Raw genomic sequence first — 25,346 nt, forward strand, 5'->3', positions numbered from 1 at the left:
AAGAATCTCACAGCCAAGCATCGCTTTATCAATCAATACATCACTAGAGTATTAACATATTTGCTATTTCACAGGGCCAACCAGCTGCTTACTAAGCAAACATTCTGCCTTGAGAAATGAATAATAATTTTGTTAAATAGCTTTGTAGATTGCTCAACAGAGAGATGTGACTTCTGAAGCCCATGCTCCGAGCTGGAAAAAACAGAGTCAGGGAGAGAGTCTCTCATAAACTAGAATCTATGTAGAGACATAGTGTTACTGAGGTTTTCCTCAGTTTCAATACTGTAAGTCAGATTTCTTAGTAATTTCACGTCTGCATATGATGCTGAGATCTGATACTTTTGGACCTACAGTATTCAGAACAAATATGAAACAGGTCATGGGAAATGCACTTGAGTGCAAGTTTCAGACTGATACAGGAAATGCTTTTGAACATCGTCTGTCTAAGAGCATGTCTCCATATCTGCATGGAACATTAGGCAGACAGTAGCATTAGCCTTATGGAGGTTTGGTTCCACCACAGGTTCATGGTCAGCTTTGTTGGTTAGCATATAATGACTGAGATTAGGAAAACTGATCCTAGATATGTTTTGGGAGGCATAAACTATCTGGAGCATGCGGGGAAGACTGTGGTTTGGGCTTCTATCCAGCTATGTTGATTTGATTCAAAACTCATTCCCTGGGGAGAGCTGGTGTGGAGAGAAACACGCCATCATCACCAAGGCTAACTACACTCCTGTCTCTCTTCTCTGTGGTTCTGTTTCTCTTTGGGATGTGTGTGTGGTAAACAAGTTCTTCCTCTTTCCTTCTCACGGCCTTCACGTGAAAATAACAGGAAGGAATGTTTAGAAGAAAAGGCAGTCATCATCACCAAGTCCAACCGAGCCTCTCCTTTCAATTCTGCTCTTATTATTCCATCTTTCAAATATTTGCGGTAACGTCTTCCTTTCTCTAAGGCCTTTGGAAAGTTTGCGAAACAGAAATAATGTTAGCCTTCTTAAAAAATCCTGACAGTATTTCTGGGTTTCTAGGCCTGGATTGAGCCTGTTTTAAATTTAATAAGAACTTGGTGGACGTAAATCGCGTTTTGATCCCGGGCCTTCCCTCTCCGAGAAACCATTGTGTGTCCTTTGAATCGGAGCAGAGGGCTAACTGTTTCCAGAGATGACTCATGTGACATCTAATACCTACGTGGACACAAACCACAGCCACTGGCAGGCCACGTATATCTCTGTGCCACATCTAGGGGTAGAGGCCACCACCGTATCACTGCGTCTGACTCTGCATACCGTAACAGGGAGAAGAGCAACAGATAGCCGCCCGTTCAACATACCTAGAGGGGCATCCAAACCACTCAATATATTTGTTTTGGTGGCGGTGGCGTCGTCCCGGGCAACGGACAGGGCATGTCAGTTCCAGGCAGAGCAGTAGCTGGAGTAAGCCCCTTGCGAGAAAACGCAGGGGAACAGGGCCTTGTGAAGATGTCACCAGTCTGAATGGAAGCATTTGAGCCGCTGCATGACAAGCGTTTACAGCATGCAGCCGGCATGGTATATGACAGCAGCTGACTGGCCTAGAGGATAGAATGAGATTTGGACTGTTATGTGTGTTTGTGATTGGGGACAAAGTGAGAGCAGAGGCATACGGTTGGAATGAGTGGCATGCGTTGCCGTGTTTCCATGCATACTGCACTGTACTATAGAGAAGGAAAGTATACTGGCCTGACTGTCCACCTAAATTCAGTGTTCTACCTCTCTTTGTCTCACTCTCTCCTTTATTTTTTCCATCTAATTGCTCACCACCCTCTTTCTCTATCTCTCTCTCTCTCAGTTCCTTTATCTCTACCTCAACACCCTACCCCCAACTAATTTAACACAACAACATTTGCTCTAAACTCTTGTTTGTTGCTTTTTATTTGGAGTGGTCCAGAAGAGCTTGCTTTGGGTCGGGCTCGTTCACCTCTTCAAAGTGCTGACCAGGGGATGAGAATACGGGGGGGTGTGTGTGTATAACTGCGACTACGAGTTGTACAGTCGCCAAACATAGCAACACTTGACATTTGAAGTGGCGAAACCTCAGCTCTTTTCATACTTCTCTGTGTTTGCTTTAGGGATTCAGTGCTGTGTTTCATTCATGTGTGGTGAACTGATTTCTCAGCAAGCGCCTTCAGTGTGGCTGCGCCATCAGAGCCAGCCGATCTGATTCTTGGATCTGGAAATGAAAGAATGGCACTTTTATTGCATGCATCCTAATTCAGTTGATCTTTACTTTGTATTTATTACTAGAAAATCATATCATGATGGTGATATGTATCCTACTTTCTGGTAATCCAATGAAACTTAGATGTAGTCATTCAGTTATTATGTTACTACCATTTGAAATATGATTTAATAAGACAATATAAGATAAATAGCTGATTGTAGAACAAAGCTTAACTGAAGGCCTAATGTTTTTCTGGTGGTCCAGTCTTTGGTAGTAAACCTAACCTATAGCAAGTGTTCATACAGCTGCGTTACATTGAATACATTAGCTTTTAATGCCATACTTAAATGTGTGAAAATTATAATCATAACATTCTTTTAACAAACCACAGGCCTAACTGCTTGTGTATTTACTGATTTAGAGCCCTCGTTTCTGCCATATGACAGGAAATCCATGGAAAAGTAAATGGCTATTAGTACCTGCAGGAATGCAGTGTTTTATGAGATGCTCTTACGCCTCCATCACACCGACAGCATCACTGCGTTTTGGTACACCAGAAGTACATTCCTTTCCAATGGAATGCTGCGTTTGCCTTGCAGCATTCCATTGCAGAGGCAGTTGCAGTGCGTACTGTGTGGTGCATACGTTGGATTTATCAAAAGTATGCATCAAATTGTATGCCTAGACGGCTTGACAGAAATGGTAACAGAAGGTGAATGTTGAAGTTTTGTTGCACACATATCCAGATGATGCTGCGTACCATTTAGCACAATGATTCTGTAAGTGTGTTCGAGGCGTTAAACGTACCTAGGATATGTTATTTGAGGAAACAGACTTAATTATTCCAGCTCCAAATGCTCACTCTCCAGACACTTAATAACCACTCTCTGGCCCATCAATTAGAGGTCAGGCGTGGAGAGTCTCTCCGCCACTGTGATGTGCTCGCCAACAATCCATATCGAGATTACAAGGGCGTCCTGATCTAGCGCTTTGGAGATCAATTAGAGGTCAGGCGTGGAGACGCTCCATTCATAAACACCCACGCGCTACAGTTGGCCGCCACCTCCGCCGTCCCGTGGCCTGACTAGATATGGTCACCTCATCTCTGTGTGCCTCAGATAATTACATTCTATGATCTACCAAGGCTGCTCAGATCACTGTCTGTACGCAACACACAGACAGTCTGGCATCCTGTTGACTTTTCATTATCAGTTATGATAATGGAATATGAGAATGCAACTAGCAGTTTACTCACACATTCAGTACATGTGACACCATGTGTGACTCAAACCAGAACTCTGTTGCTGTAGGCACCCGTGTTCCTGTCAACTGAGCCATCAGAAGTCTTTGGCTGTGTCTGAATACCCATACTAGCGTACTACATAAACTGCGTTTGATCTAGTAGAATTCACTGGTCATTTCTGACACGTGTTTGACACGTGTTTGACACAGCTGGTAATCAGATAGATTGGCACGCTGAATGGCGGGAGACAACGCAATTGCACATTAGATGTACTATTTTCCAAATTTCACATATTATTTAAAAAATCCTGCATACTATTTAGTATGCTATTATGGGTATTCGGACACGGCCACCGTTTTCGTCTTTGAGTTTGGCTTAGCTCCAACACAAAGACAGGGTTCACATCATGTGTTTATGGGAAGGGAATGGGAACGCAGGATGTTATCACGCTGCCACATCCTTGCCTGGTTAAAGCATCAAAGTGTCTGGCAGCAACTCTAAGCTAATGATGCCCTTTGATTCGTTGCACTTATTTTAGGCTCCTTCAAACAGGGCCTTCTCACATGGGAAGCATACACATGGTGCACACCCACCCCCTCCAACCCAACCTCCTCTATAGTCAATATAAAGCCTCAGAGTCTTTGGTATGCTTGTCTGTACCCCAGCTTCACAACCCTACCTGCTCAATAATGATCCCAGAAATCCCTCAACAGCTTTATCTTTCATAAAAGAGGACTTGTGTGGCTGTAGGCAAAAAAACACAACAAATAAACTGCCAAGAGATGGAGTTGAAGGTACAGAAAATACTAAACATTTTCAATGAAAGTATCTCCAGTGCCACTCATTACCATCCCACATAGATACAACTTTACAGCGTAGTTTGGTTAAATGCAATATTGTCCTTTCACTGTCGGTAGCCTTGACAAAGTAAGTTTGGCATGTCCTCAGCAGGTAACCAGCTCTGATACAGAACTTCCCCACAACCTCTCTAATGTTCTCAGTCCAATCCCTGTCCCAACAGTGACATCCCAGTCTGAATATGCTTAATGTGTCTGAGACGGGCTAGACTCAGGATCTCTTATTGGATTTCAGTCTAAGTCATTGGTCTGGTGTGTGTTTATTGTATACCACCCAGGCCCCTACCTTACTGAGTGTCTCTTCTGCACCGCAAACTGGCCAATTCTTCCTTCGTAAAACTTGTTTCATAACACCAAACAGGCAATGACTACCAGGTAGATTGGCTTTTGCGTCATTGTCATAACTGCCTTAAAAATGCTGGAGTTGATGATGGAAAGGACATGGTTGAAGGGAGCTTTCTTTGTGTATGCTCCTCCGCTCCTCAGGGATGTTAGTATAGAATGAAGGCATCAGCAGCAGAGGCTAGCAGGTATTCTGGGAGAGTAAGCCCAGTAGTAAGGACCTCAGGGTCAGACAGCTGTCTGGACAGACAGTCAGAGTGCTGTGGATAGGGGGCCTGTGGCTGAAGCTGAACTGTCTTAACTGTTTTAAAGCACCCTCTTTGTAAACCTCTCTACCTCCACATCCAAACGCCCCTAGTGCCCACCAACCCTGTCATCATCAAATAGTCTGCCAGTCCCCTATCCCCTGTTTCCACCCAACCTTCAACTCTTCTCACCCACATCCAACATTCCCTAGTGTCCTCTGACTCTGTCCTCAAACCCTCTACCCCCACATCCAAAATTCCACCAGTCCACTAAGCCTCAAGTGACCAGTCTGCTTCAACCCCTCTGCCCCCTCCTACGCAATCCTCTGACAAACATCCAACTGCTCCCAGTGCTCTCCAGACCCTGCCCTCAATCTCTTTGCCCCCACATCCAATAACCCACTAGACCCCTAGCACCCAAAATCCAACAATCTAACAGTCTACCAAGCTCCAAGTGCCCCCCGGCCCCAACCCTCTCCTCAACCCGTCTGACCAATATCCAAGCCGCCTGGCCCGTTGGCCTCTGGCTCTGGACCCCAACACTGCCAGCTTGATGCTTGAAAAAGCTAGACATTCCTGGCACGATTCAGGGCCGTCCAAAAATGCAGGTATGTGGCAGAGCCCCTTTTGAGCCATGTTTTCTTTCAACACGGACCCGCCCAAGCACAGCAAATCAATACAGAGTAAATATCCTTCAAGTTCACTGGATGAGATGACTAAAAAGGAACACAGCGCTTCCTGAGGTGGAAGAGTCCGGTAGAGAGCGAGGAAGCAATATCTGAGGAGGACCAAACTCCTGCATTAATTAGCTGCTTTTCCACAAAGTTATTCCTGCTCTCTGAAAAACAAACAGCAGCGTCAGGAAATCACCGGCCTCCCTGTCAACAACCTATCCAAATCAAAACTACATTTCCCCTCCTTATTGACCAGATTTGGGCCGTCATTGTAAATAAGATTTTGTTCTTAATTGACTTGCCTAGTTAAATTAAGGTTAAATACATTTTTTTTTAATGTATTTGTGATGCAGGCAAATTGGGTCCGGGGATGTTTTTGAAGGACGGCTCACTGGTTACCAAGGGCACTTTTCTACCATTAAGACTGTCTCCTGCTTTTAACCGCAGGAGTTTTGACTTGTGCACTCAGGGGTACTGAGACGTGGCGGAAGTAATTGTGACCAACAATTTGAGGCTTGGTGAATAGAGCGGTGGCTTAATACGGCCAATTAGTCAGGAGGTATTTGTCACCGATTAGAGAATAAAAAGGCTGAGTTGAGATCATTCTGACTCTGCACTCTGTGTGTGTGAATGTCTGGCCAGGCAGAACAAGCGGAGCGGTACACACACAGATCGCTAATTAACCACCAGGACCTGTAGAGTTGGGCCTTGCCTTGCCCCACCAGCTCTCTTGGGTCTGTATCAAATCACATTAGTGCTAAGATACTGGAGGTATGCACTGCAAGAGACTCAAACATTGTTCTATAGGGGGCAGGAGGTTTTCCTTTAAGGGACTTAAGCCATGTTGCGACCATGAGCTACAATGGCTGTTGAAAATAAGATTTTGTCTAGAGGACATTGTCATAGTAACTGACTATATCTTAGACTCAACATCCTCAACTCTAATCCCAGGAAGGTTACTGTGTTTTCAAGCTTTTGTTTGGCTTACAGGTATGTCTCAGATATTACGTTTACACAAAGGTAGGATTAGCAAAGGTAACTTCAATAGGTTGTGAATCACTTGCTATTGTTCAGTTCACTTTGACATTGGACTATTTATTTGCAAACACCCAAATAATAGAATCTGTTTGTAACTTCATCCCACAACCATGAAAACACTGGTTCTTCTCATCAGCGTTCAATAAAGCACATAACAGCAATCTACCCACACTGTGGAAAACATGCATTAGACCTTGGTTCTAATCAATGTTCTGGAATATTCCTGACACCGTCGACCTGCCCTGATAACAGTGGTTGGTGGTTGTAGCTCCCAAAGTCTTTGTGGGAATCACATTCTCCCCCGTCGCTAGACATTAGTTTCATATTGGAGATAACACACAGCGTGGCGAGCCAGCCAGGAGAGAAAGGGTCAGGGACATAGAGAGAGAAGGATTCTGGGAAAGAGACAAGGAGAGGTGGGGTCAGGAACAGAGAGAGTGAGAGGTCTGGGATAGAGAGAGTGTGAGACAGACAGACAGACAGACAGACAGACAGACAGACAGACAGACAGACAGACAGACAGATAAAGGGAGAGAGGTGGAGTCTGGGAAAGAACAAGCGAAATGAGACAGATAGAGACAGAGAACAGGAGGAAATAAAGAACCAGACAGAAGAAGGAAGGGAGTTGGGGGACAGAATAAAGGAGGGAGACAGACAGACAGAGGGAGAGTGGAGAAACGTGTGGAGGTCAAGCCAAGTCGTGACTCCACTCTTCAGAGATTGGAACAGATGGGGGCTCAGTGGACTCTCTCTGGGTAATTAAGTTATAGCCATGTGTGGCAAGGGACATGCCAAACAAATGAGAGGGAGAGAGGGAGAATGAGCCAAGTGCGACCCTATTGTGTTTCAGTGGTGGATTTGGACTAGGGAAGCACTAGTCACTAGCCCCGGCATATAGGCCCATGCTTTCGGGGTCCGGTTACACCACCACCTGCGTCCCACTCCCCTCGCCTTTCCACCCAACCCCCAAAATGAGTTATCATATCAGGCCACAACCTTATGAGTAACCGGCTGGAGGGGACGGGAGGGTGGGGACAGCAAGGGGACAAGGGGATTGGGGACAGCAAGGGGGGTGAGGGTTGAGGGGGACAGCTAGGGGGACAGGGTGGTGGGGGACAGCTGGAGGACAAGGGTGGTGGGGAACAGCTAGGGGGACGAGGGGGATGGGGGACACCAAGGGGGACAAGGGGGATGGGGGACAGCTAGGAGGACGGGGTGGTGGGGGACAACAAGGGGGACGAGGGTGGTGGGGGACAGATAAGGGGACAAGGGTGGTGGGGACAGCAAGGGGGACAAGGGTGTTGTGGACAGCAAGGGGGAACAGGTGGAGGGTGAGAGTTTTAATATCACATTCTCTGCTCTGCTAATTGTGGCCAGCCTCTGTGATGTCATGGCCTTGTTTATATATGTAACTGACAGTATGAGAGGGGCCGAGGAGGGTGTCAGGCAGCATGTCACGACAGGGTGGACTGACTCTAGTGTGGGAACTGTGTTGATGTCATGGTGCCTGATTGAGCCTCACTTAGGATCATATTAGATCGTATTAGATCATTGCTTTTCATAGGGTTTATTTCGACCCAAGATATTATGGCCAGTGCTAGTCCAGTTTATAGAGGGATGTAAATGTTGTGACTTAAATGTGTGTGTGTGTGTGTGTGTGTGTGTGTGTGTGTGTGTGTGTGTGTGTGTGTGTGTGTGTGTGTGTGTGTGTGTGTGTGTGTGTGTGTGTGTGTGTGTGTGTGTGTGTTAGCATAGGCTATAGGCCTATGTGCAAGCGCATTCACCAATACTATTTATACTCCAGGCAGAGCTTGTATTTTTAGCAGTAAGCTAAGCATGTACAGTATGACATCTTATATGTACTTTGTCTTGTTTTCCCCTCTTTTTAAATAATATAATATGTTTCTGAACACTTCTACGTGAATATTTACAGATAGTCATGAATGAATGGTGAATAATGATGAGTGAGAAAGTTACAGATGCACAAAGATGCCCCCAAAGCATGCTAACCTTTCACCATTGCGGGTAACAGGGAAAGGGGGGGGGGGGGGGGGGGGTACGATATTTATGCCTCTGTAACATTTTCACAATTAATTCATGATTATCCATAATCATGGTCGCACCCACATTAATGTAAAAGTGTTCAGAAACATATTCTATTCTTATTTACAATAAAAGTGACTCCAAAATGACACAATACATTATTTACCATTTATTTCTATTTGGAAAGAGAAACGGGGATAGCTAGTCAGTTGCACAACTGGATGCATTCAACCGAAATGCGTCTCCCGTATTTATCCCAACCCCTCTGAATCACAGAAATGCGGTTAAATGCAGACATAATTGTGCACAACACTATCCGAAACACAACCAAAACAACCTGCAAATGCATCCAACGAGTTTGTAGAGTCAAAAGCGTGATGTATTTATTTATATTTTTTTATTATACCTTTATTTAACTAGGCAAGTCAGTGTAGTCATTGCGTGCTAGGAATATGGGACCAAATACTTAACTTTTTCTTAAATATAATACACTATAAATGAATTTGTCCTTATACTTATGACACCTTCAAATGGGGGAACTAGATACATAAAGTGCATTCATTTCTAAACGGTAAAACAGATACAGTGCCTTCGGAAAGTATTCAGAAACCTTGGCTTTTTCCACATTTTGTTACGTTACGGCTTTATTCTAAAATTGATTACATTGTTTTTTCCCCTCATCCATCTACACACAATACCCCATAATGACAAAGCGAAAACAGGTTTTTAGAAATATCACATTTATATAAGTATTCAGACCCTTTACTCAGTACTTTGTTGAAGCACCTTTGATTACAGCCTCAAGTCGTCTTGGGTATGATGCTACAAGCTTGGCACACCTGTATTTGGGGAGTTTCTCCCATTCTTCTCTGCAGATCCTCTCAAGCTCTGTCAGGTTGGATGGGGAGTGTTGCTGCACAGCTATTGTCAGGTCTCTCCAGAGATGTTAGTTCGGACTCAAGTCCGGGCTCTGGCTGGGCCACTCAAGGACATTCAACGACGTGTCCCGAAGCCACACCTGTATTGTCTTGGCTGTGTGCTTAGGGTCGTTGTCCTGTTGGAAGGTGAACCTTCGCCCCAGTCTGAGGTCCTGAGCGCTCTGGAGCAGGTTTTCATCAAGGATCTCTCTGTACTTTGCTCCGTTCGTCTTTCCCTCGATCCTGACTAGTCTCCCAGTCCCTGCTGCTGAAAGACATCCCCACAGCATGATGCTGCCACCACCATGCTTCACCGTCGGGATGTAGCCAGGTTTCCTCCAGACGTGACGCTTGGCATTCAGGCCAAAGAATCTCGTCAGACCAGAGAATCTTGTTTATCATGGTCTGAGAGTGTTTAGGTGCCTTTTGGCAAACTCAAAGCAGGCTGTCTTGTGCCTTATACTGAGGAGTGAATTCCATCTGGCCACTCTACCATAAATGCTTGATTGATGGAGTGCTGCAGAGATGGTTGTCCTTCTGGAAGGTTCTCCCATCTCCACAGAGGAACTCTGGAGCTCTGTCAGACTGACCATCGGGTTCTTTGTCACCTCCCTGACCAAGGCCCTTCTCCCCCGATTACTCAGTTTGGCCGGTCGGCCAGCTCTAGGAAGTCATGGTCGTTCCAAACTTCATCCATTTACGAATGATGGAGACAACTGTATTCTTGGGGACCTTCAATGCTGCAGAAATGTTTTGGTACCCTTCCCCAGATCTGTGCCTCGACACAATCCTGTCTCGGAGCTCTACGGACAATTCCTTTGACCTCATGTCTTGGATTTTGCTCTGACCTGCGCTGTCAACTGTGGGACCTTATATAAACAGGTGTGTGCCTTTCCAAATTATGTCCAATCAATTGAATTTACCACAGGTGGACTCCAATCAAGTTGTAGAAACATCTCAAGGATGATCAATGGAAACAGGATGCACCTGAGCTCAATTTCAAGTCTCATAGCAATTTATTTTTTCTAAAACATAAATTAGCAACAACTTCTAAAAAACAGTTTTTGCTTTGTCATTATGGGGTATTGAGTGTAGATTGATGATGGAAAATTTTAATTTAATACATTTTAGAATAAGGGTGTAACGTAATAAAATGTGGAAAAAGTCAAGGGGTCTGAATACTTTCCGAAGGCACTGTATATATACCCCCTACGTACATATATATATTTGTGTTTTGTCTACACGTACTTAAAGAAATTGTTTCTTATAAGCCCATACAGGCTGGGCACCAATTGGTGTATGACACTGAAATAAAATAAATAAATGAATCAAATATACGCCTAATCCTGTTCTGTCTCCCTCTCCCTCTGTCCCATCAGATGTGGAGCTGTTGGTGTGTAAGCACCAGGGCCCGTCCTGCTGCACCCGCAAGATGGAGGAGAGCTACCAGGTGGCGGTGAGACGAGAGACCCTCCAGAATGTCCGCTCCTACAGCTTCGAGCTGAAGTACCTCATCTCCGGCCATGCTACCGCCTTCCAGGGTAAGAAGAGGGCCAGGGGAGAGGTGCGATGGGAAGGGCTTGTAGTGAATAGTGATAGTAGGACAGGTAAGGGATTTCAACCAAAAACATGGAGATAAAGGAACTCTTTCTGTTTTGAAAACTGGTACTTTTGGGCCAATTTGGCCAAAACTTCAATGTCCTGATCCACAAGAAAGGGAATGGAACATACGAGAGGAAGCCACTTCATAGTACTTGAGTGAGGCCTGTGAACGTAGATCTTTGCTGACATACAGTTGAACTTGTCCTTATTTACCACCAACTGAAACAGTGGAAAACCAAACACGTTTATTTGTTTTGCTAGTTATTTGGTCACGAGGGCACAGCTATCTTCTGTTCCCCTCAGTGGTTTTGGCAGTAGCTGGGTTGTGGAGAAGGTAGACTAGGGAGCGTAGGTAGGGAGGGTTGGCAGTAGCTGTGTTGTGGTGAGGGTAGACTAGGGAGGGTAGGTAGGTAGGTAGGGTTGGCAGTAGCTGGGTTGTGGAGAGGGTAGACTAGGGAGCGTAGGTAGGGAGGGTTGGCAGTAGCTGGGTTGTGGAGAGGGTAGACTAGGGAGCGTAGGTAGGGAGGGTTGGCAGTAGCTGGGTTGTGGAGAGGGTAGACTAGGGAGCGTAGGTAGGGAGGGTTGGCAGTAGCTGGGTTGTGGAGAGGGTAGACTAGGGAAGGTAGACTAGGGAGCGTAGGTAGGGAGGGTTGGCAGTAGCTGTGTTGTGGTGAGGGTAGACTAGGGAGGGTAGGTAGGTAGGGTTGGCAGTAGCTGGGTTGTGGAGAGGGTAGACTAGGGAGCGTAGGTAGGGAGGGTTGGCAGTAGCTGGGTTGTGGAGAGGGTAGACTAGGGAAGGTAGACTAGGGAGGGTAGGTAGGGAGGGTTGGCAGTAGCTGGGTTGTGGAGAGGGTAGACTAGGGAGGGTAGGTAAGGAGAGTTGGCAGTAGCTGGGTTGTTGAGTGAGTATGGAGGGTAGAGAGGGTGGGGGGTATGTATTGTTGGCAGTTAGCTGTATTGTGGAGAGGCAGAGGGAGCATGACGACTAGCGAGGGTATAGACTGCACTGCACACAGGCCCCACTTGGAACCTCTGGCCTGCTATAGTTTATGGGCGGAAGTCTGTCCGCTGTGCCACTTTCTGCCTGCTTGGCTCTTTCTATCTGAGGGCAGCAGTGGATGGATGGTTGGCAGGTCTGACTGGTCCAGCTCCGGCTGGTTCGGCTGCCAGAGGGGCTTTTACTGGGCCAAGCGAGGCCAGGCACCAGCCCAGCTCCCCCTGCCTTGTCTTCTCCGATCAGGGTGACTGGTAATTGCAATGTTATTTAAAATTCCCACATTTTCTAAACGGACAGATTTTTTCTCCCAACCTCCAATGCTATCCCGCAGAGTCTGCTGGTGAGAGGTTCTGAATGTTTTTGCTGTTGAAGGAATTTGTGAACCATGCAATTTGTTTTATACGACAATGTACTGTGTGCATAGGCATTATGCTGGACAGTATTGTTTTATGATTGTTTTATGGATACAAATGGTCGTTGGACTGCAATATGGAAATGTGCATTCATGATATATACTGTATTTCTCCTCAATTCCAGCCATGGATATGAATAGTTTGTCACAGTGAGAACAAAGGTCTCAGTACAGTAGTCTAGTGCAGGTATTCCCAGTCCATTTATATTTTCCAACGGGGTTATACATTTGGGTGAGGTTTTTTTCTCGCCTGAGTCGCCTCGTTTCTCTGCCAAAAATAAAATGAAACCATCTAGTGTTCAGCGAAACAACAACACAATGTCAAATACAGGTAGCCTAGTCAAATAATTAACATCCAATCACATTAACCGTTACTCTCTCGCTGGAATTCCACTAACGGTCCGTATGTAGCCATACGTAGCTGCTGCTCATGTTGGTATCTGTACTGATGCCGCAAAATCTATGACAGGGATACATGGTGGAGTGGTAACGCAAGCAGTTGCTCCCGACGCCACTTGGGTACACTGCAGCATCCACCGAGAGGCTCTTGCTGCCAAGGGAATGCCGGACAGCTTGAAAGACGTTTTGAACACTACAGTGAAAACGGTTAACTTTATTAAAGCAAGGCCCCTGAACTTTCGTGTATTTTCTGCTTTAATAATCAATCAATCAATCAATGTATTTATAAAGCCCTTTTTACATCAGCCGATGTCCCAAAGTGCTGTACAGAAACCCAGCCTACAGAAACTCCCTAGAAAGGCCAGAACTTAGGAATTAACCTAGAAAGGAACCAGGCTCTGAGGGGTGGCCAGTCCTCTTCTGGCTGTGCCGGTTGGAGATGATAACAGAACTAGGCCAAGATGTTCAAACGTTTATAGATGACCAGCAGGGTCAGATAATAATAATCATAGTGGTTGTAGAGGGTGCAACAGGTCAGCACCTCAGGAGTAAATGTCAGTTGGCTTTTCATAGCCGATCATTCAGAGTTAGAGACAGCAGGTGCGGTAGAAAGAGAGTCCAAAACAGCAGGTCCGGGACAAGGTAGCATGTCTAGTGAACAGGTCAGAGTTCCATAGCCGCAGGCAGAACAGTTAAAACTGGAGCAGCAGTATGACCAGGTGGTCATCAGGCCAGGTAGTCCTGAGGCATGGTCCTAGGGCTCAGGTCCTCTGAGAGAGAGAGAGAGAGAGAGAGAGAGAGAGAGAGAGAGAGAGAGAGAGAGAGAGAGAGCATACTTAAATTCACACAGGACACCGGATAAGACAGGAGAAATACCCTAGCCCCCCGAAACATACACTATCGTTCAAAAGTTTGGGGTCACTTAGAAATTTCCTTGTTTTTGAAAGAAAATCAATTTTTTTTGTCCATTAAAATAGCCTCAAATTGATCAGAAATACAGTGTCGACATTGTTAATGTTGTAAATGACAATTGTAGCTGGAAACGGCAGATTTTTTATGGAATATCTACATAGGCGTACAGAGGCCCATTATAAGCAACCATCACTCCTGTGTTCCAATGGCACGTTGTGTTAGCTAATCCAAGTTTATCATTTTAGAAGGCTAATTGATCATTAGAAAACCATTTTGTAATTATGTTAGGACAGCTGAAAATTGTTGTGATGATTAAAGAAGCAATAAAACTGGCCTTCTTTTAGCCTAGTTGAGTATCTGGAGCATCAACATTTGTGGGTTCGATTACAGGCTCAAAATGGGCAGAAACAAAGTACTTTCTTCTGAAACTCGTCAGTCTATTCTTGTTCTGAGAAATGAAGGCTATTAAATTGTCAAGAAACTGAAGATCTCGTACAATGCTGTGTACTACTCCCTTCACAGAACAGTGCAAACTGTCTCTAACCAGAATAGAAAGAGGAGTGGAGAGAGGAGAGGAGAGAGGCCCCGGTGCACAACTGAGCAAGAAGACAAGTACATTAGAGTGTCTAGTTTGAGAAACAGATGCCTCACAAGTCCTCAACTGGCAGCTTCATTAAATAGTACCCGCAAAACACCAGTCTCAACGTCAACAGTGAAGAGGTGACTCCGGGATGCTGGCCTTGGGTACTATTTAATGAAGCTGCCAGTTGAGGACTGATCAATGTTATCTGAATGGACAAAAATTTGGTTTTGTTTCAAAAACAAGGCCATTTCTAAGTGACCCCAAACTTTTGAACAGTAGTGTAAACTACGCAATGATATGGGCAGCGACCATGTAACGCTTTTACAGCATACAGAAAGAAGTGCTCTGGTTATCAAAGGGCAAAGTATTGACACGTTTTTTTAAATTGAGAGATGAGCTTAACCCCTCTGGTACAAGTGGGAGGCTAGCGTCGACAACAGCCAGTGAATTTGCAGGGCGCCAAATTCAAAACAACAGAAATCCCATAATTAAAATTAGTATTACTTACTCCATTGTGTGTAACAGTGATAACACCAAGTAAAACTGAAATGATATCCATTAACAAACTTCTTATAGCTTAGACACATTTCCACTTCCTGAACACATACTACTTAAATAAAAAACATACAGCCTTTTCTTAGTAAAACGCAAAAGTAAAAATGAAATAAATACAGTAGTCTTTCCACCATATAGTCAGACACATTCTATTCACAGGCTTGTACACCACACAGAGGTTGTAGTAGCATTTTAGCAGTGCAGGAGATGCTGAAGTATTATCCATCATTTTAAAGATAAACTTCTTGTAAATCCAACCACAGTGTCCGATTTCAAAAAGGCTTTACTGCGAAAGCACACCATGCGATTATGTTAGGTCAGCACCTAGTCACAGAAAACCATACAGCCATTTTTCCAGCCAAAGAGAGGAGTCACAAAAAGCAGAAATAGAGATAAAATTAATCACTAACCTTTGATGATCTTCATCAGATGGCACTCATAGGACTTCATGTTACACAATACATGTATATTTTGTTCGATAAAGTTCATATTTATATGAATTAAAAATCTCAGTTTACATTGGCGCGTTATGGTCAGAAATGCATTGTTTCAAACAAACATCCGGTGAAAGTGCAGAGAGCCACATCAAATTACAGAAATACTCATCATAAACATTGATAAACGATACAAGTGTTAAACATACGAATAAAGATAAACTTCTCCTTAATGCAACCGCTGTGTCAGATTTCAAAAAGGCTTTACGGAGAAAGCACACTTTGCGATTGTTAGGTCTGCACCTAGCCACTGAAACCCATACAGCCATTTTCCAGCCAAGGAGAGTGTCACAAAAGTCCGAAATAGCATTAAAATTAATCACTTACCTTTGATGATCTTCATCTGGTGGCACTCCCAGGTCTCCATGTTAGACAATAAATGTTTGTTTTGTTCGATAATGTCCCTCTTTATGACCAAAAACCTCATTTTTTTTCGCGCGTTTTGTCCAGTAATCTGAATGCTTAAAGTCCAGACGAAAGGTTTTTAAAAAGTACAATAAAAGTAAGTAGAAACATGCCAAACGATGTTTAAAACCAACCCTCCGGTTGTTTTTGTCATAAATAATCAATAATATTTCAACACCTGGACAAAAGCTTTGTCAATAGGAAAGGAGAAACAAGAAAGGCGCGTTCCCGATCAGGCGCATGGCTGATGAATGGAAATTTCCACTGGCCACTGATTGAAAGTGCTGTATCTCCCTCATTTTTCAGAGTAAAAGCCTGAAACAATGCCTAAAGACTGGTCACATGTAGAGGAAGCCACAGAGCTCGTAAACTGGGTCCTAAGTCTTTGTATGGTGGATAGGCTTTCAATGGAAAAACAGTCTTTCAAAATAATAGTACTTCCTGGTTGGATTTCCGTCGGGTTTTCGCCTGCCATATCAGTTCTGTTATACTCACAGACAATATTTTAACAGTTTTGGAAACTTTAGAGTGTTTTCTATCCAAATCTACTAATTATATGCAGATCCTATCTTCTGGGCCTGAGTAGCAGGCAGTTTAATTTGGGCACGCTTTTCATTCAAAATCCCGAATGCTGCCCCCTACCCTAGTGAAGTTATAGTTTTCTTTCCTGACCATAATTTTTACTTGTCTGACCTCTTCCACGATGACGAGTTTCTCACACGACTGGCCTATATGGGTGATGTTTTTTCTCGCCTGAAGGATCTGAATCTAGGATTACAGGGACTCTCCGCAACTATATTCAATGTGCGGGACAAAATTGAGGCTATGATTAAGACGTTGGAGCTCTTCTCTGTCTGCATTAACAAGCACAACACACAGGTCTTTACATCGTTGTATGATTTTTTTGTGTGCAAATGAACTCAAGCTTACGAACAATGCCAAATGTGAAATAGCAAAGCACCTGAGTGAGTTGAGTGTGCAATTACGCAGGTACTTTCCCGAAACGGGTGACAGAAACAACTGGATTCGTTATCCCTTTCAAGCCCTGCCTCCAGTCAACTTACTGATATTTGAACAAGAGAACATCATCGAAATTGCAACTAGCGGTTCTGTGAAAATTGAATTTAATCAGAAGCCATCGCCAGATTTCTGGATTGGGCAGCGCCCCGAGTATCCTGCCTTGGCAAATCGCGCTGTTAAGACACTGATGCCCTTTGCAACCACGTACCTATGTGAGAGTGGATTTTCGGCCCTCACTTGCATGAAAACTAAATACAGGCACAGTCTGTGTGTGGAAAATGATATAAGACAGACTCCAAAACAACCCAACATTGCAGTTATGTGCATCCTTTCAAGCACACCCTTCTCATTAACCTGTGGTGAGTTATTCAACATTTTCCATTAACAAATAAGGTTTTATATGTAAGATGGTTAAATAAAGAGCAAAATTATTGATTTTTATTATTTGTGCCCTGGTCCAATAAGAGCTCTTTGTCACTTCCCACGAGCCGGGTTGTGACAAAAACTCACACTCAGTCTTATGTTTAATAAATCAATCAAATGTATTTATGAAGTCCTTCTTACATCAGCCGATGTCACAAAGGGCTGTACAGAAACCCAGCCTAAAACCCCAAACAGCAAGCAATGCAGATGAAGAAGCACGGTTCTGTGAAAAATGTATCGTATAGTGTGTGTGTGGCAGGCTTACAAGGATGGCAAAAAACAACAGTTGAGAGTGTGCTGACCCTGGTGGTAGAGGGGGTACGCAGCTGGAGGTTGAATTTCTGAAGGGGTACGGGACTATAAAAAGTTTGGGAACCACTGATCTAGCTAGCGGATGGATTAATTTGTCATTATGAACATAACTTCCTGCTTACCTCATGTCTGGAGCCTTCTGAAGTTAGGTCAGGTGCTCAACTGCTCATGTCTCCACAGAAATAGACTTAATCAACTATGGAACAACTAAAGAAGCCATGATGAGGAAGGGGATGGTGATGATGTCAGTTGACTTGGTTCTCAGGGCCATCTAAGGACAACTAGTCCCGTTGGCATGCTGTGTGGAGATTTGATGTGCGTTGCTGTGGAGAAAGTCAAGTAGGGGAGCGACTGCTAGCGAGGCGTTTAAATATCAGATGAAGTCACTTATGTCATAACGGTGGAGCGGAGACAGGCTTGGGGTGGTGAGAGTGCCCACTGGGCACAGAGTAGACGTCGATTCAATGTCTATTCCACATTGGTTCAACATAATTTTGTGGAAATTATGTGGAAACAATGTTGATTCAACCAGTGTGTGCCCAGTGGGTGGTGTGTGTGTGTGTGTGTGTGTTTCAGACTGATTGAAGAGACTTGTGTGTTATGTACCTATGACCCTCCTGTATCAGAATAGATTACAACATTAATAATAATGTTTCACCTCACTTCTCTGTTTCTGAGATGGTATGCTGTGCATTTAGAGTTGTTCCCCCCTCTCATAATCTCATCCAGTTCCAGATTGGGAAGGTTTCCAACCCCCCACACACACACACCCTCCCTCAGTGCCAGAGCATCTCCCCAGCCTGCCTGCCTCAGCCTCAGTGGGGTATCCTACTCTGCTGGAGTGTTCCTTTGATCACCTCACTCCTCCAGGCCTCCAGGGTGTGGCCTCTGTTTATGTTCCCTGTCTTCTTCTCACTCACATGTCCTTCCCTTGGTAATGTACTGTAGCCAGGACCAGGCTAATCACTGAGGGAGCTGGCTTTTGGATGCCGCTCTGTGTCTGTCTTATTCTCGCAGTCTCTCTCCCTCCCTCTCTTTGTCGCTCGCACTCTCTCTCTCCCTGTCTCTCTCACTCACTCTCTCTCCCTCTTTGTCGCTCGCACTTTCTCTCTCCCTCACTCTTTCTTATTCTCCCTTGACTCATTGTTCATGTCACACTGACTAACGAGCGAGGCTCAGCCAAAGATTTGACAGGCCCACACGTAAGCAGATGTGAGTGTGTGAGAGTTTTGGTTGGCGGGTGTGTGTTTTGTTAGCCCAAACAGCCTACTGTGCCATGTCATGTACGGGTGGGGACTCCTCTTTAACATCAGACTGCTAAACCAAAGATGGTTTAGTATGAAGATGCCTAGAAATGACTTCTCCAATAGGAATCCCCAATCACGCTTGTAGCCGATGTCATGGCGACGTGGGCTAGGAAAGCTCATGTGCAGAAACACATCATTGGGTCTAACGGTCGCGAAAAACTGTGCATGTGCAGGCCGTCAAATCGTAGGCACTCCATCGATATATGACTAAAATGAAAACGTGTCAGTTTGTCACTTTCACGAGGTTGGAGTAATAACATGTTCAACTACTTAAGACATTAGCTCGAATCTAGGTTGTCCCTTTAGAAATCGCGAAAATGAACAACTAAGGAAGAATTTTTCATTTCTCACATTGACTTCCCAAACCCCGGTCTGGTCTGTCGAATCTGCGTCGTCAAGCGTTTTCGGAAAGTATCGCGATGTTGGGCCTCTAGGTTTAGAAACTCTGTGGTTAAACCTCTCTCTGCCGGGCCAGGGCAGTCTGAATGTTCTGGTCAGATGAGGCAGGCTGATCAGGCCAACTTATCTTAGTGAAGTTCTTTCTCTGTGTATGGCTAGTAAACACACTGCTTGGCTCCACTGACTAGGTTGAACATCACTGAGGTTATTCTCCCTTCTGACATCATCTTCACCTTCAACGTCAGACAGACAGCTCAAATACATTTCACAGAGACGGGTCACACTAACTAGGGATCAATGTTTAGGAGGCTAGGGTTCAGATACTTACACACACAGAGAAAAGTCACACTAAGACCAGGGGGGTCAGGAGCGGTCAGCATTCCTACGTAACAGCCTAATTGATAATGAGTGTTGGGACTAGAGGGAACGGGGTTTCGCTCCAGTCTAGTCTGAGTCTGAGCCGGACCAGATTAGACCAGAAGGGGCTTTGGTACACAGAGGACCAGCCTGACTTGTCAGAGTGCTCCAGCCAATCAGATCTGGACTAATCTCAAGCCTTTCATTGGCTGAGCCAGGCTGGAGCAGATGGACCAGACAATCATAGAACAGGCCTACGTGTGTATCTATGTAAGAGTGTGCACTGGTTTCAGGAGGGTCAAGGAGTTTCAGCCACCATTCCAGACAGAGGAGAAAATCCACTGTGACTCCATCAGTGATTACTGTCCAGTCCAGACACACTAACCACTTGTTTACTCTACATCAACTCTGGTAGGGTTGGAAAGACTGTGTGTGTGTGTGCGTGTGTGTTTAAAATATGCATGATTTTGTATGTGTGAGTATGCAAGAGTGTGTGTGTGTGTGTGCGCGTGTGTGTGACTGACTGTGTCTATAATGATTGAGTGTGAGTGATCAGATTACCCTAGCCCAGACTCTAGCCATATCCATGCAGTTGATGCAACATAGCTGACCCTGTATCAGTGGCCAGGGGCATGGGGACTGGACACTCAGCTAAATTCCATAGCTGTGTCGCAAATGGCACCCTATTCCCTATGTTATGCACTACCTCTGACCAGGGCCCTGGACAAAAGTAGTGCACAATATAGGGAAAAGGGTGCCATTTGGGACGCAACTCATGTCAACCAATGAGTTGTTGAGTTGAGGAGTGTGTGTGTTGTTTACACACTCCATCATCACCATGGATACATCTAACACACAGGTGAAATGATCATTAGCTGAAGTGTATTGGCATGACATTTTCAGGTCGCGCTCCACTCCCTAGCATACTACTCGCCAATGTCCAGTCTCTTGACAATAAGGTTGATGAAATCCGAGCACGGGTAACATTCCAGAGAGACATCAGGGATTGCAACGTGCTCTGCTTCACGGAAACATGGCTAACTCAAGAGACGCTAACGGAGTCGGTGCAGCCAGCTGGTTTCTTCACGCATCGCGCCGACAGAAACATACATCTTTCTGGTAAGAAGAGGGGCGGGGGGGTATGCCTTATGATTAACGAGACGTGGTGTGATCATCATAACAACACCCAGGAACTCAAGTCATTCTGTTCACCTGATCTAGAACTCCTCACAATCAAATGTCGACCGCATTATCTACCAAGGGAATTCTCTTCGATCATAATCACAGCCGTATATATTCCCCCCCAAGCAGACACATCGATGGCCCTGAACGAACTTTATCTGACTCTTTGTAAACTGGAAACCACACACCCTGAGGCTGCATTCATCGTAGCTGGGGATTTTAACAAGGCTAATCTAAAAACAAAACTCCCTAAATTCTATCAGCATATCGATTGTGCTACCAGGGCTGGTAAAACCCTGGATCATTGTTATACTAACTTCCGCGACGCATATAAGGCCCTCCCCCGCCCTCCTTTCGGAAAAGCTGACCACGACTCCATTTTGTTGATTCCAGCCTACAAACAGAAACTAAAACAACAAGCTCCCGCGCTCAGGTCTGTTCAACGCTGGTCCGACCAATCTGATTCCACGCTTCAAGACTGCTTCGATCACGCGGATTGGAATATGTTCCGCATTGCGTCCAACAACAACATGGACGAATATGCTGATTCGGTGAGCGAGTTCATTAGGAAGTGCATTGACGATGTCGTACCCACAGCAACGATTAAAACATTCCCAAACCAGAAACCGTGGATTGACGGCAGCATTCGCGTGAAACTGAAAGCGCGAACCACTGCTTTTAACCAGGGCAAGGTGACCGGAAACATGACCGAATACAAACAGTGTAGCTATTCTCTCCGCAAGGCAATCAAACAGGCTAAGTCCCAGTACAGAGACAAAATAGAGTCGCAATTCAACAGCTCAGACACAAGAGGTATGTGGCAGGGTCTACAGTCTATCACGGATTACAAAAAGAAAACCAGCCCCGTCGCGGACCAGGATGTCTTGCTCCCAGACAGGCTAAATAACTTTTTTGCCCGCTTTGAGGACAATACAGTGCCACTGACACGGCCCGCTACCAAAACCTGCGGGCTCTCCTTCACTGCAGCCGAGGTGAGTAAAACATTTAAACGTGTTAACCCTCGCAAGGCTGCAGGCCCAGACGGCATTCCCAGCCGCGTCCTCAGAGCATGCGCAGACCAGCTGGCTGGTGTGTTTACGGACATATTCAATCAATCCTTATCCCAGTCTGCTGTTCCCACATGCTTCAAGAGGGCCACCATTGTTCCTGTTCCCAAGAAATCTAAGGTAACTGAGCTAAACGACTACCGCCCCGTAGCACTCACTTCCGTCATCATGAAGTGCTTTGAGAGACTAGTCAAGGACCATATCACCTCCACCCTACCGGACACCCTAGACCCACTCCAATTTGCTTACCGACCCAATAGGTCCACAGACGACGCAATCGCAACCACACTGCACACTGCCCTAACCCATCTGGACAAGAGGAATACCTATGTGAGAATGCTGTTCATCGACTACAGCTCAGCATTTAACACCATAGTACCCTCCAAACTCGTCATCAAGCTCGAGACCCTGGGTCTCGACCCCGCCCTGTGCAACTGGGTCCTGGACTTCCTGACGGGCCGCCCCCAGGTGGTGAGGGTAGGTAACAACATCTCCACCCCGCTGATCCTCAACACTGGGGCCCCACAAGGGTGCGTTCTGAGCCCTCTCCTGTACTCCCTGTTCACCCACGACTGCGTGGCCATGCACGCCTCCAACTCAATCATCAAGTTTGCGGATGACACTACAGTGGTAGGCTTGATTACCAACAACGACGAGACGGCCTACAGGGAGGAGGTGAGGGCCCTCGGAGTGTGGTGTCAGGAAAATAACCTCACACTCAACGTCAACAAAACAAAGGAGATGATTGTGGACTTCAGGAAACAGCAGAGGGAGCACCCCCCTATCCACATCGACGGGTCAGTAGTGGAGAAGGTGGAAAGTTTTAAGTTCCTCGGTGTACACATCACGGACAAACTGAATTGGTCCACCCACACAGACAGCGTTGTGAAGAAGGCGCAGCAGCGCCTCTTCAACCTCAGGAGGCTGAAGAAATTCGGCTTGTCACCAAAAGCACTCACAAACTTCTACAGATGCACAATCGAGAGCATCCTGTCGGGCTGTATCACCGCCTGGTACGGCAACTGCTCCGCCCACAACCGTAAGGCTCTCCAGAGGGTAGTGAGGTCTGCAGAACGCATCACCGGGGGCAAACTACCTGCCCTCCAGGACACCTACACCACCCGATGTCACAGGAAGGCCATAAAGATCATCAAGGACAACAACCACCCAAGCCACTGCCTGTTCACCCCGCTATCATCCAGAAGGCGAGGTCAGTACAGGTGCATCAAAGCAGGGACCGAGAGACTGAAAAACAGCTTCTATCTCAAGGCCATCAGACTGTTAAACAGCCACCACTAACATTTAGCGGCCGCTGCCAACATACTGACTCAACTCCAGCCACTTTAAAAATGGGAATTGATGGAATTATGTAAAAATGTACCACTAGCCACTTTAAACAATGCCACTTAATATAATGTTTACATACCCTACATTACCCATCTCATATGTATATACTGTACTCTATATCATCTACTGCATCTTGCCATCTTTATGTAATACATGTACCACTAGCCACTTTAAACTATGCCACTTTATGTTTACATACCCTACAGTACTCATCTCATATGTATATACCGTACTCTATACCATCTACTGCATCTTGCCTATGCCGTTCTGTACCATCACTCATTCATATATCTTTATGTACATATTCTTTATCCCTTTACACTTGTGTGTGTATAAGGTAGTAGTTGTGGAATTGTTAGGTTAGATTACTGTTGGTTATTACTGCATTGTCGGAACTAGAAGCACAAGCATTTCGCTACACTCGCATTAACATCTGCTAACCATGTGTATGTGACTAATAAAATTTGATTTGATTTGATTTGATTTGAGGTGTTGATTGATTTGTCCGTTTATTCAAGTTATTTATGTGTATGTGTGTATGCGTGTGTCAGTGTTTCCGTTAGGTAAATGTGGGACCGGACATTTGACTGGCAGCATTTTAATTTACCGGACATTTGAAAACTTTACCGGATCCATATGCATTGGGTGCGTAACCTGATTAGGTTGTCTACCCAGGGTGCTCAGAATGACACAAATCACATTTAGATGATGATAGTTCATATTAATAGAACATACAAGTCAAGGATGCAACGATGTGCTGTCCTTCATACTGAGTTCTGATGCCCACTTTGAACTTGTTAGAATAACTGTCCACATTTGCTTTTCCTCAGCCAACAAGATGACTAACGAACATCAAAATTATTATCCTATGTCAATCTACTATCCCCCATAGTAGAAAAGTTGACCTGTTCTATTGGTCAACTTGCCGAGAAAGAACTAGCCTATTCCAAACAGACTCTGGGACAGTTGTGGGACGATAGATCCCAAGTTCAAACAACCTGTAGGCCTATGTTACATAAAAAAAGTTCAAAAGCAATGAATCTTAGCCTAAAATGTTGATTAACTATTATTTTTTCACATTATAAGCTCAGCAATGTGCCAAGGCAGGAGGCTACCACAAATCATCATTCCATAATGCAATTAGCGGGACAACACCATTGTCAAAAGCGCACAGCACAAGCAAGCAGTTTCATGTGACAGAGATGAAAATATACTTTAGAAATATATAAAGAGGGGAGATCTAATATGCAACAACTACCATGGGTTTCTAGATGACTAGGATTGTGCCTTTGCCTACTGGACAATGAAAGAAAGTTGATCAAAAAGAATTGCCTCCACAGACATGGTCTGATGTTGGCTAAGCTACTTTGAAGCAAGGTAAGACATTTTTATTGAACATTTAGTTAACTAGGCAAGTCAGTTAAGAACAAATTCTTATTTTACAATGACGGCCTACCCCGGCCAAACCCTCCCCTAACCCGGACGACGCTGGGCTAGTTGTGCACCGCCCTATGGGACTCCTGATCACGGCCGGTTGTGATACAGACCAGGATCGAACCAGGGCCTGTAATGACACCTCTAGGATTGAGATTCAGTGCCTTAGACTGCTGCGCCACTCGGGAGACATACCTCATAATTTTTAATAAAACGTTCAGGTTTCAAACAATTAATTTTATGTTTTCAAAGTGCATACTACCTCCAGCTCATTGCAAAGTGGTGTGTGACGCGCTGATGATGCCAATGTTTACTGTTTGAGATGCTGTAGCAGCAGGTCTCGCGCTGTCTGACAGATTTTACACTCAAAGGCTCTGTATCTGCATGCTGTACGTGTGTGATGAATAAGATACATAACCAATATACTGTACACGTGCAAATTAACCCCATAATCACCACCATTCAAATGTATTTACATCCACTGGTACAGTGGCTTGCGAAAGTATTCACCCCCCTTGGCATTTTTCCTACTTTGTTGCCTTACAACCTGGAATTAAAGTCCCTGCCGATGAAAAACA

The 25,346-nt window shown here is 45.1% G+C and overlaps 1 protein-coding gene across 3 annotated transcripts in view; it reads left to right on the forward strand.

The window, feature by feature from the left end:
- The window catches only part of LOC139559932 (glypican-5-like), a 264,718-nt gene that overhangs the window by 5,754 nt on the left and 233,618 nt on the right, over positions 1-25,346 (forward strand). For all 3 annotated transcript variants that reach the window (XR_011671850.1, XM_071376402.1, XM_071376403.1), the window contains exon 2: positions 10,941-11,102. Coding sequence is in view for 2 of the 3 variants with exons in the window: in XM_071376402.1 (XP_071232503.1) it covers positions 10,941-11,102 (162 nt within the window). In the remaining variant the exon portion in view is untranslated. The remainder of the gene's footprint in view (positions 1-10,940; positions 11,103-25,346) is intronic.

Source organism: Salvelinus alpinus, chromosome 30, assembly GCF_045679555.1.
Source record: "Salvelinus alpinus chromosome 30, SLU_Salpinus.1, whole genome shotgun sequence".
In the NCBI taxonomy this organism is placed as follows: domain Eukaryota; kingdom Metazoa; phylum Chordata; class Actinopteri; order Salmoniformes; family Salmonidae; genus Salvelinus; species Salvelinus alpinus.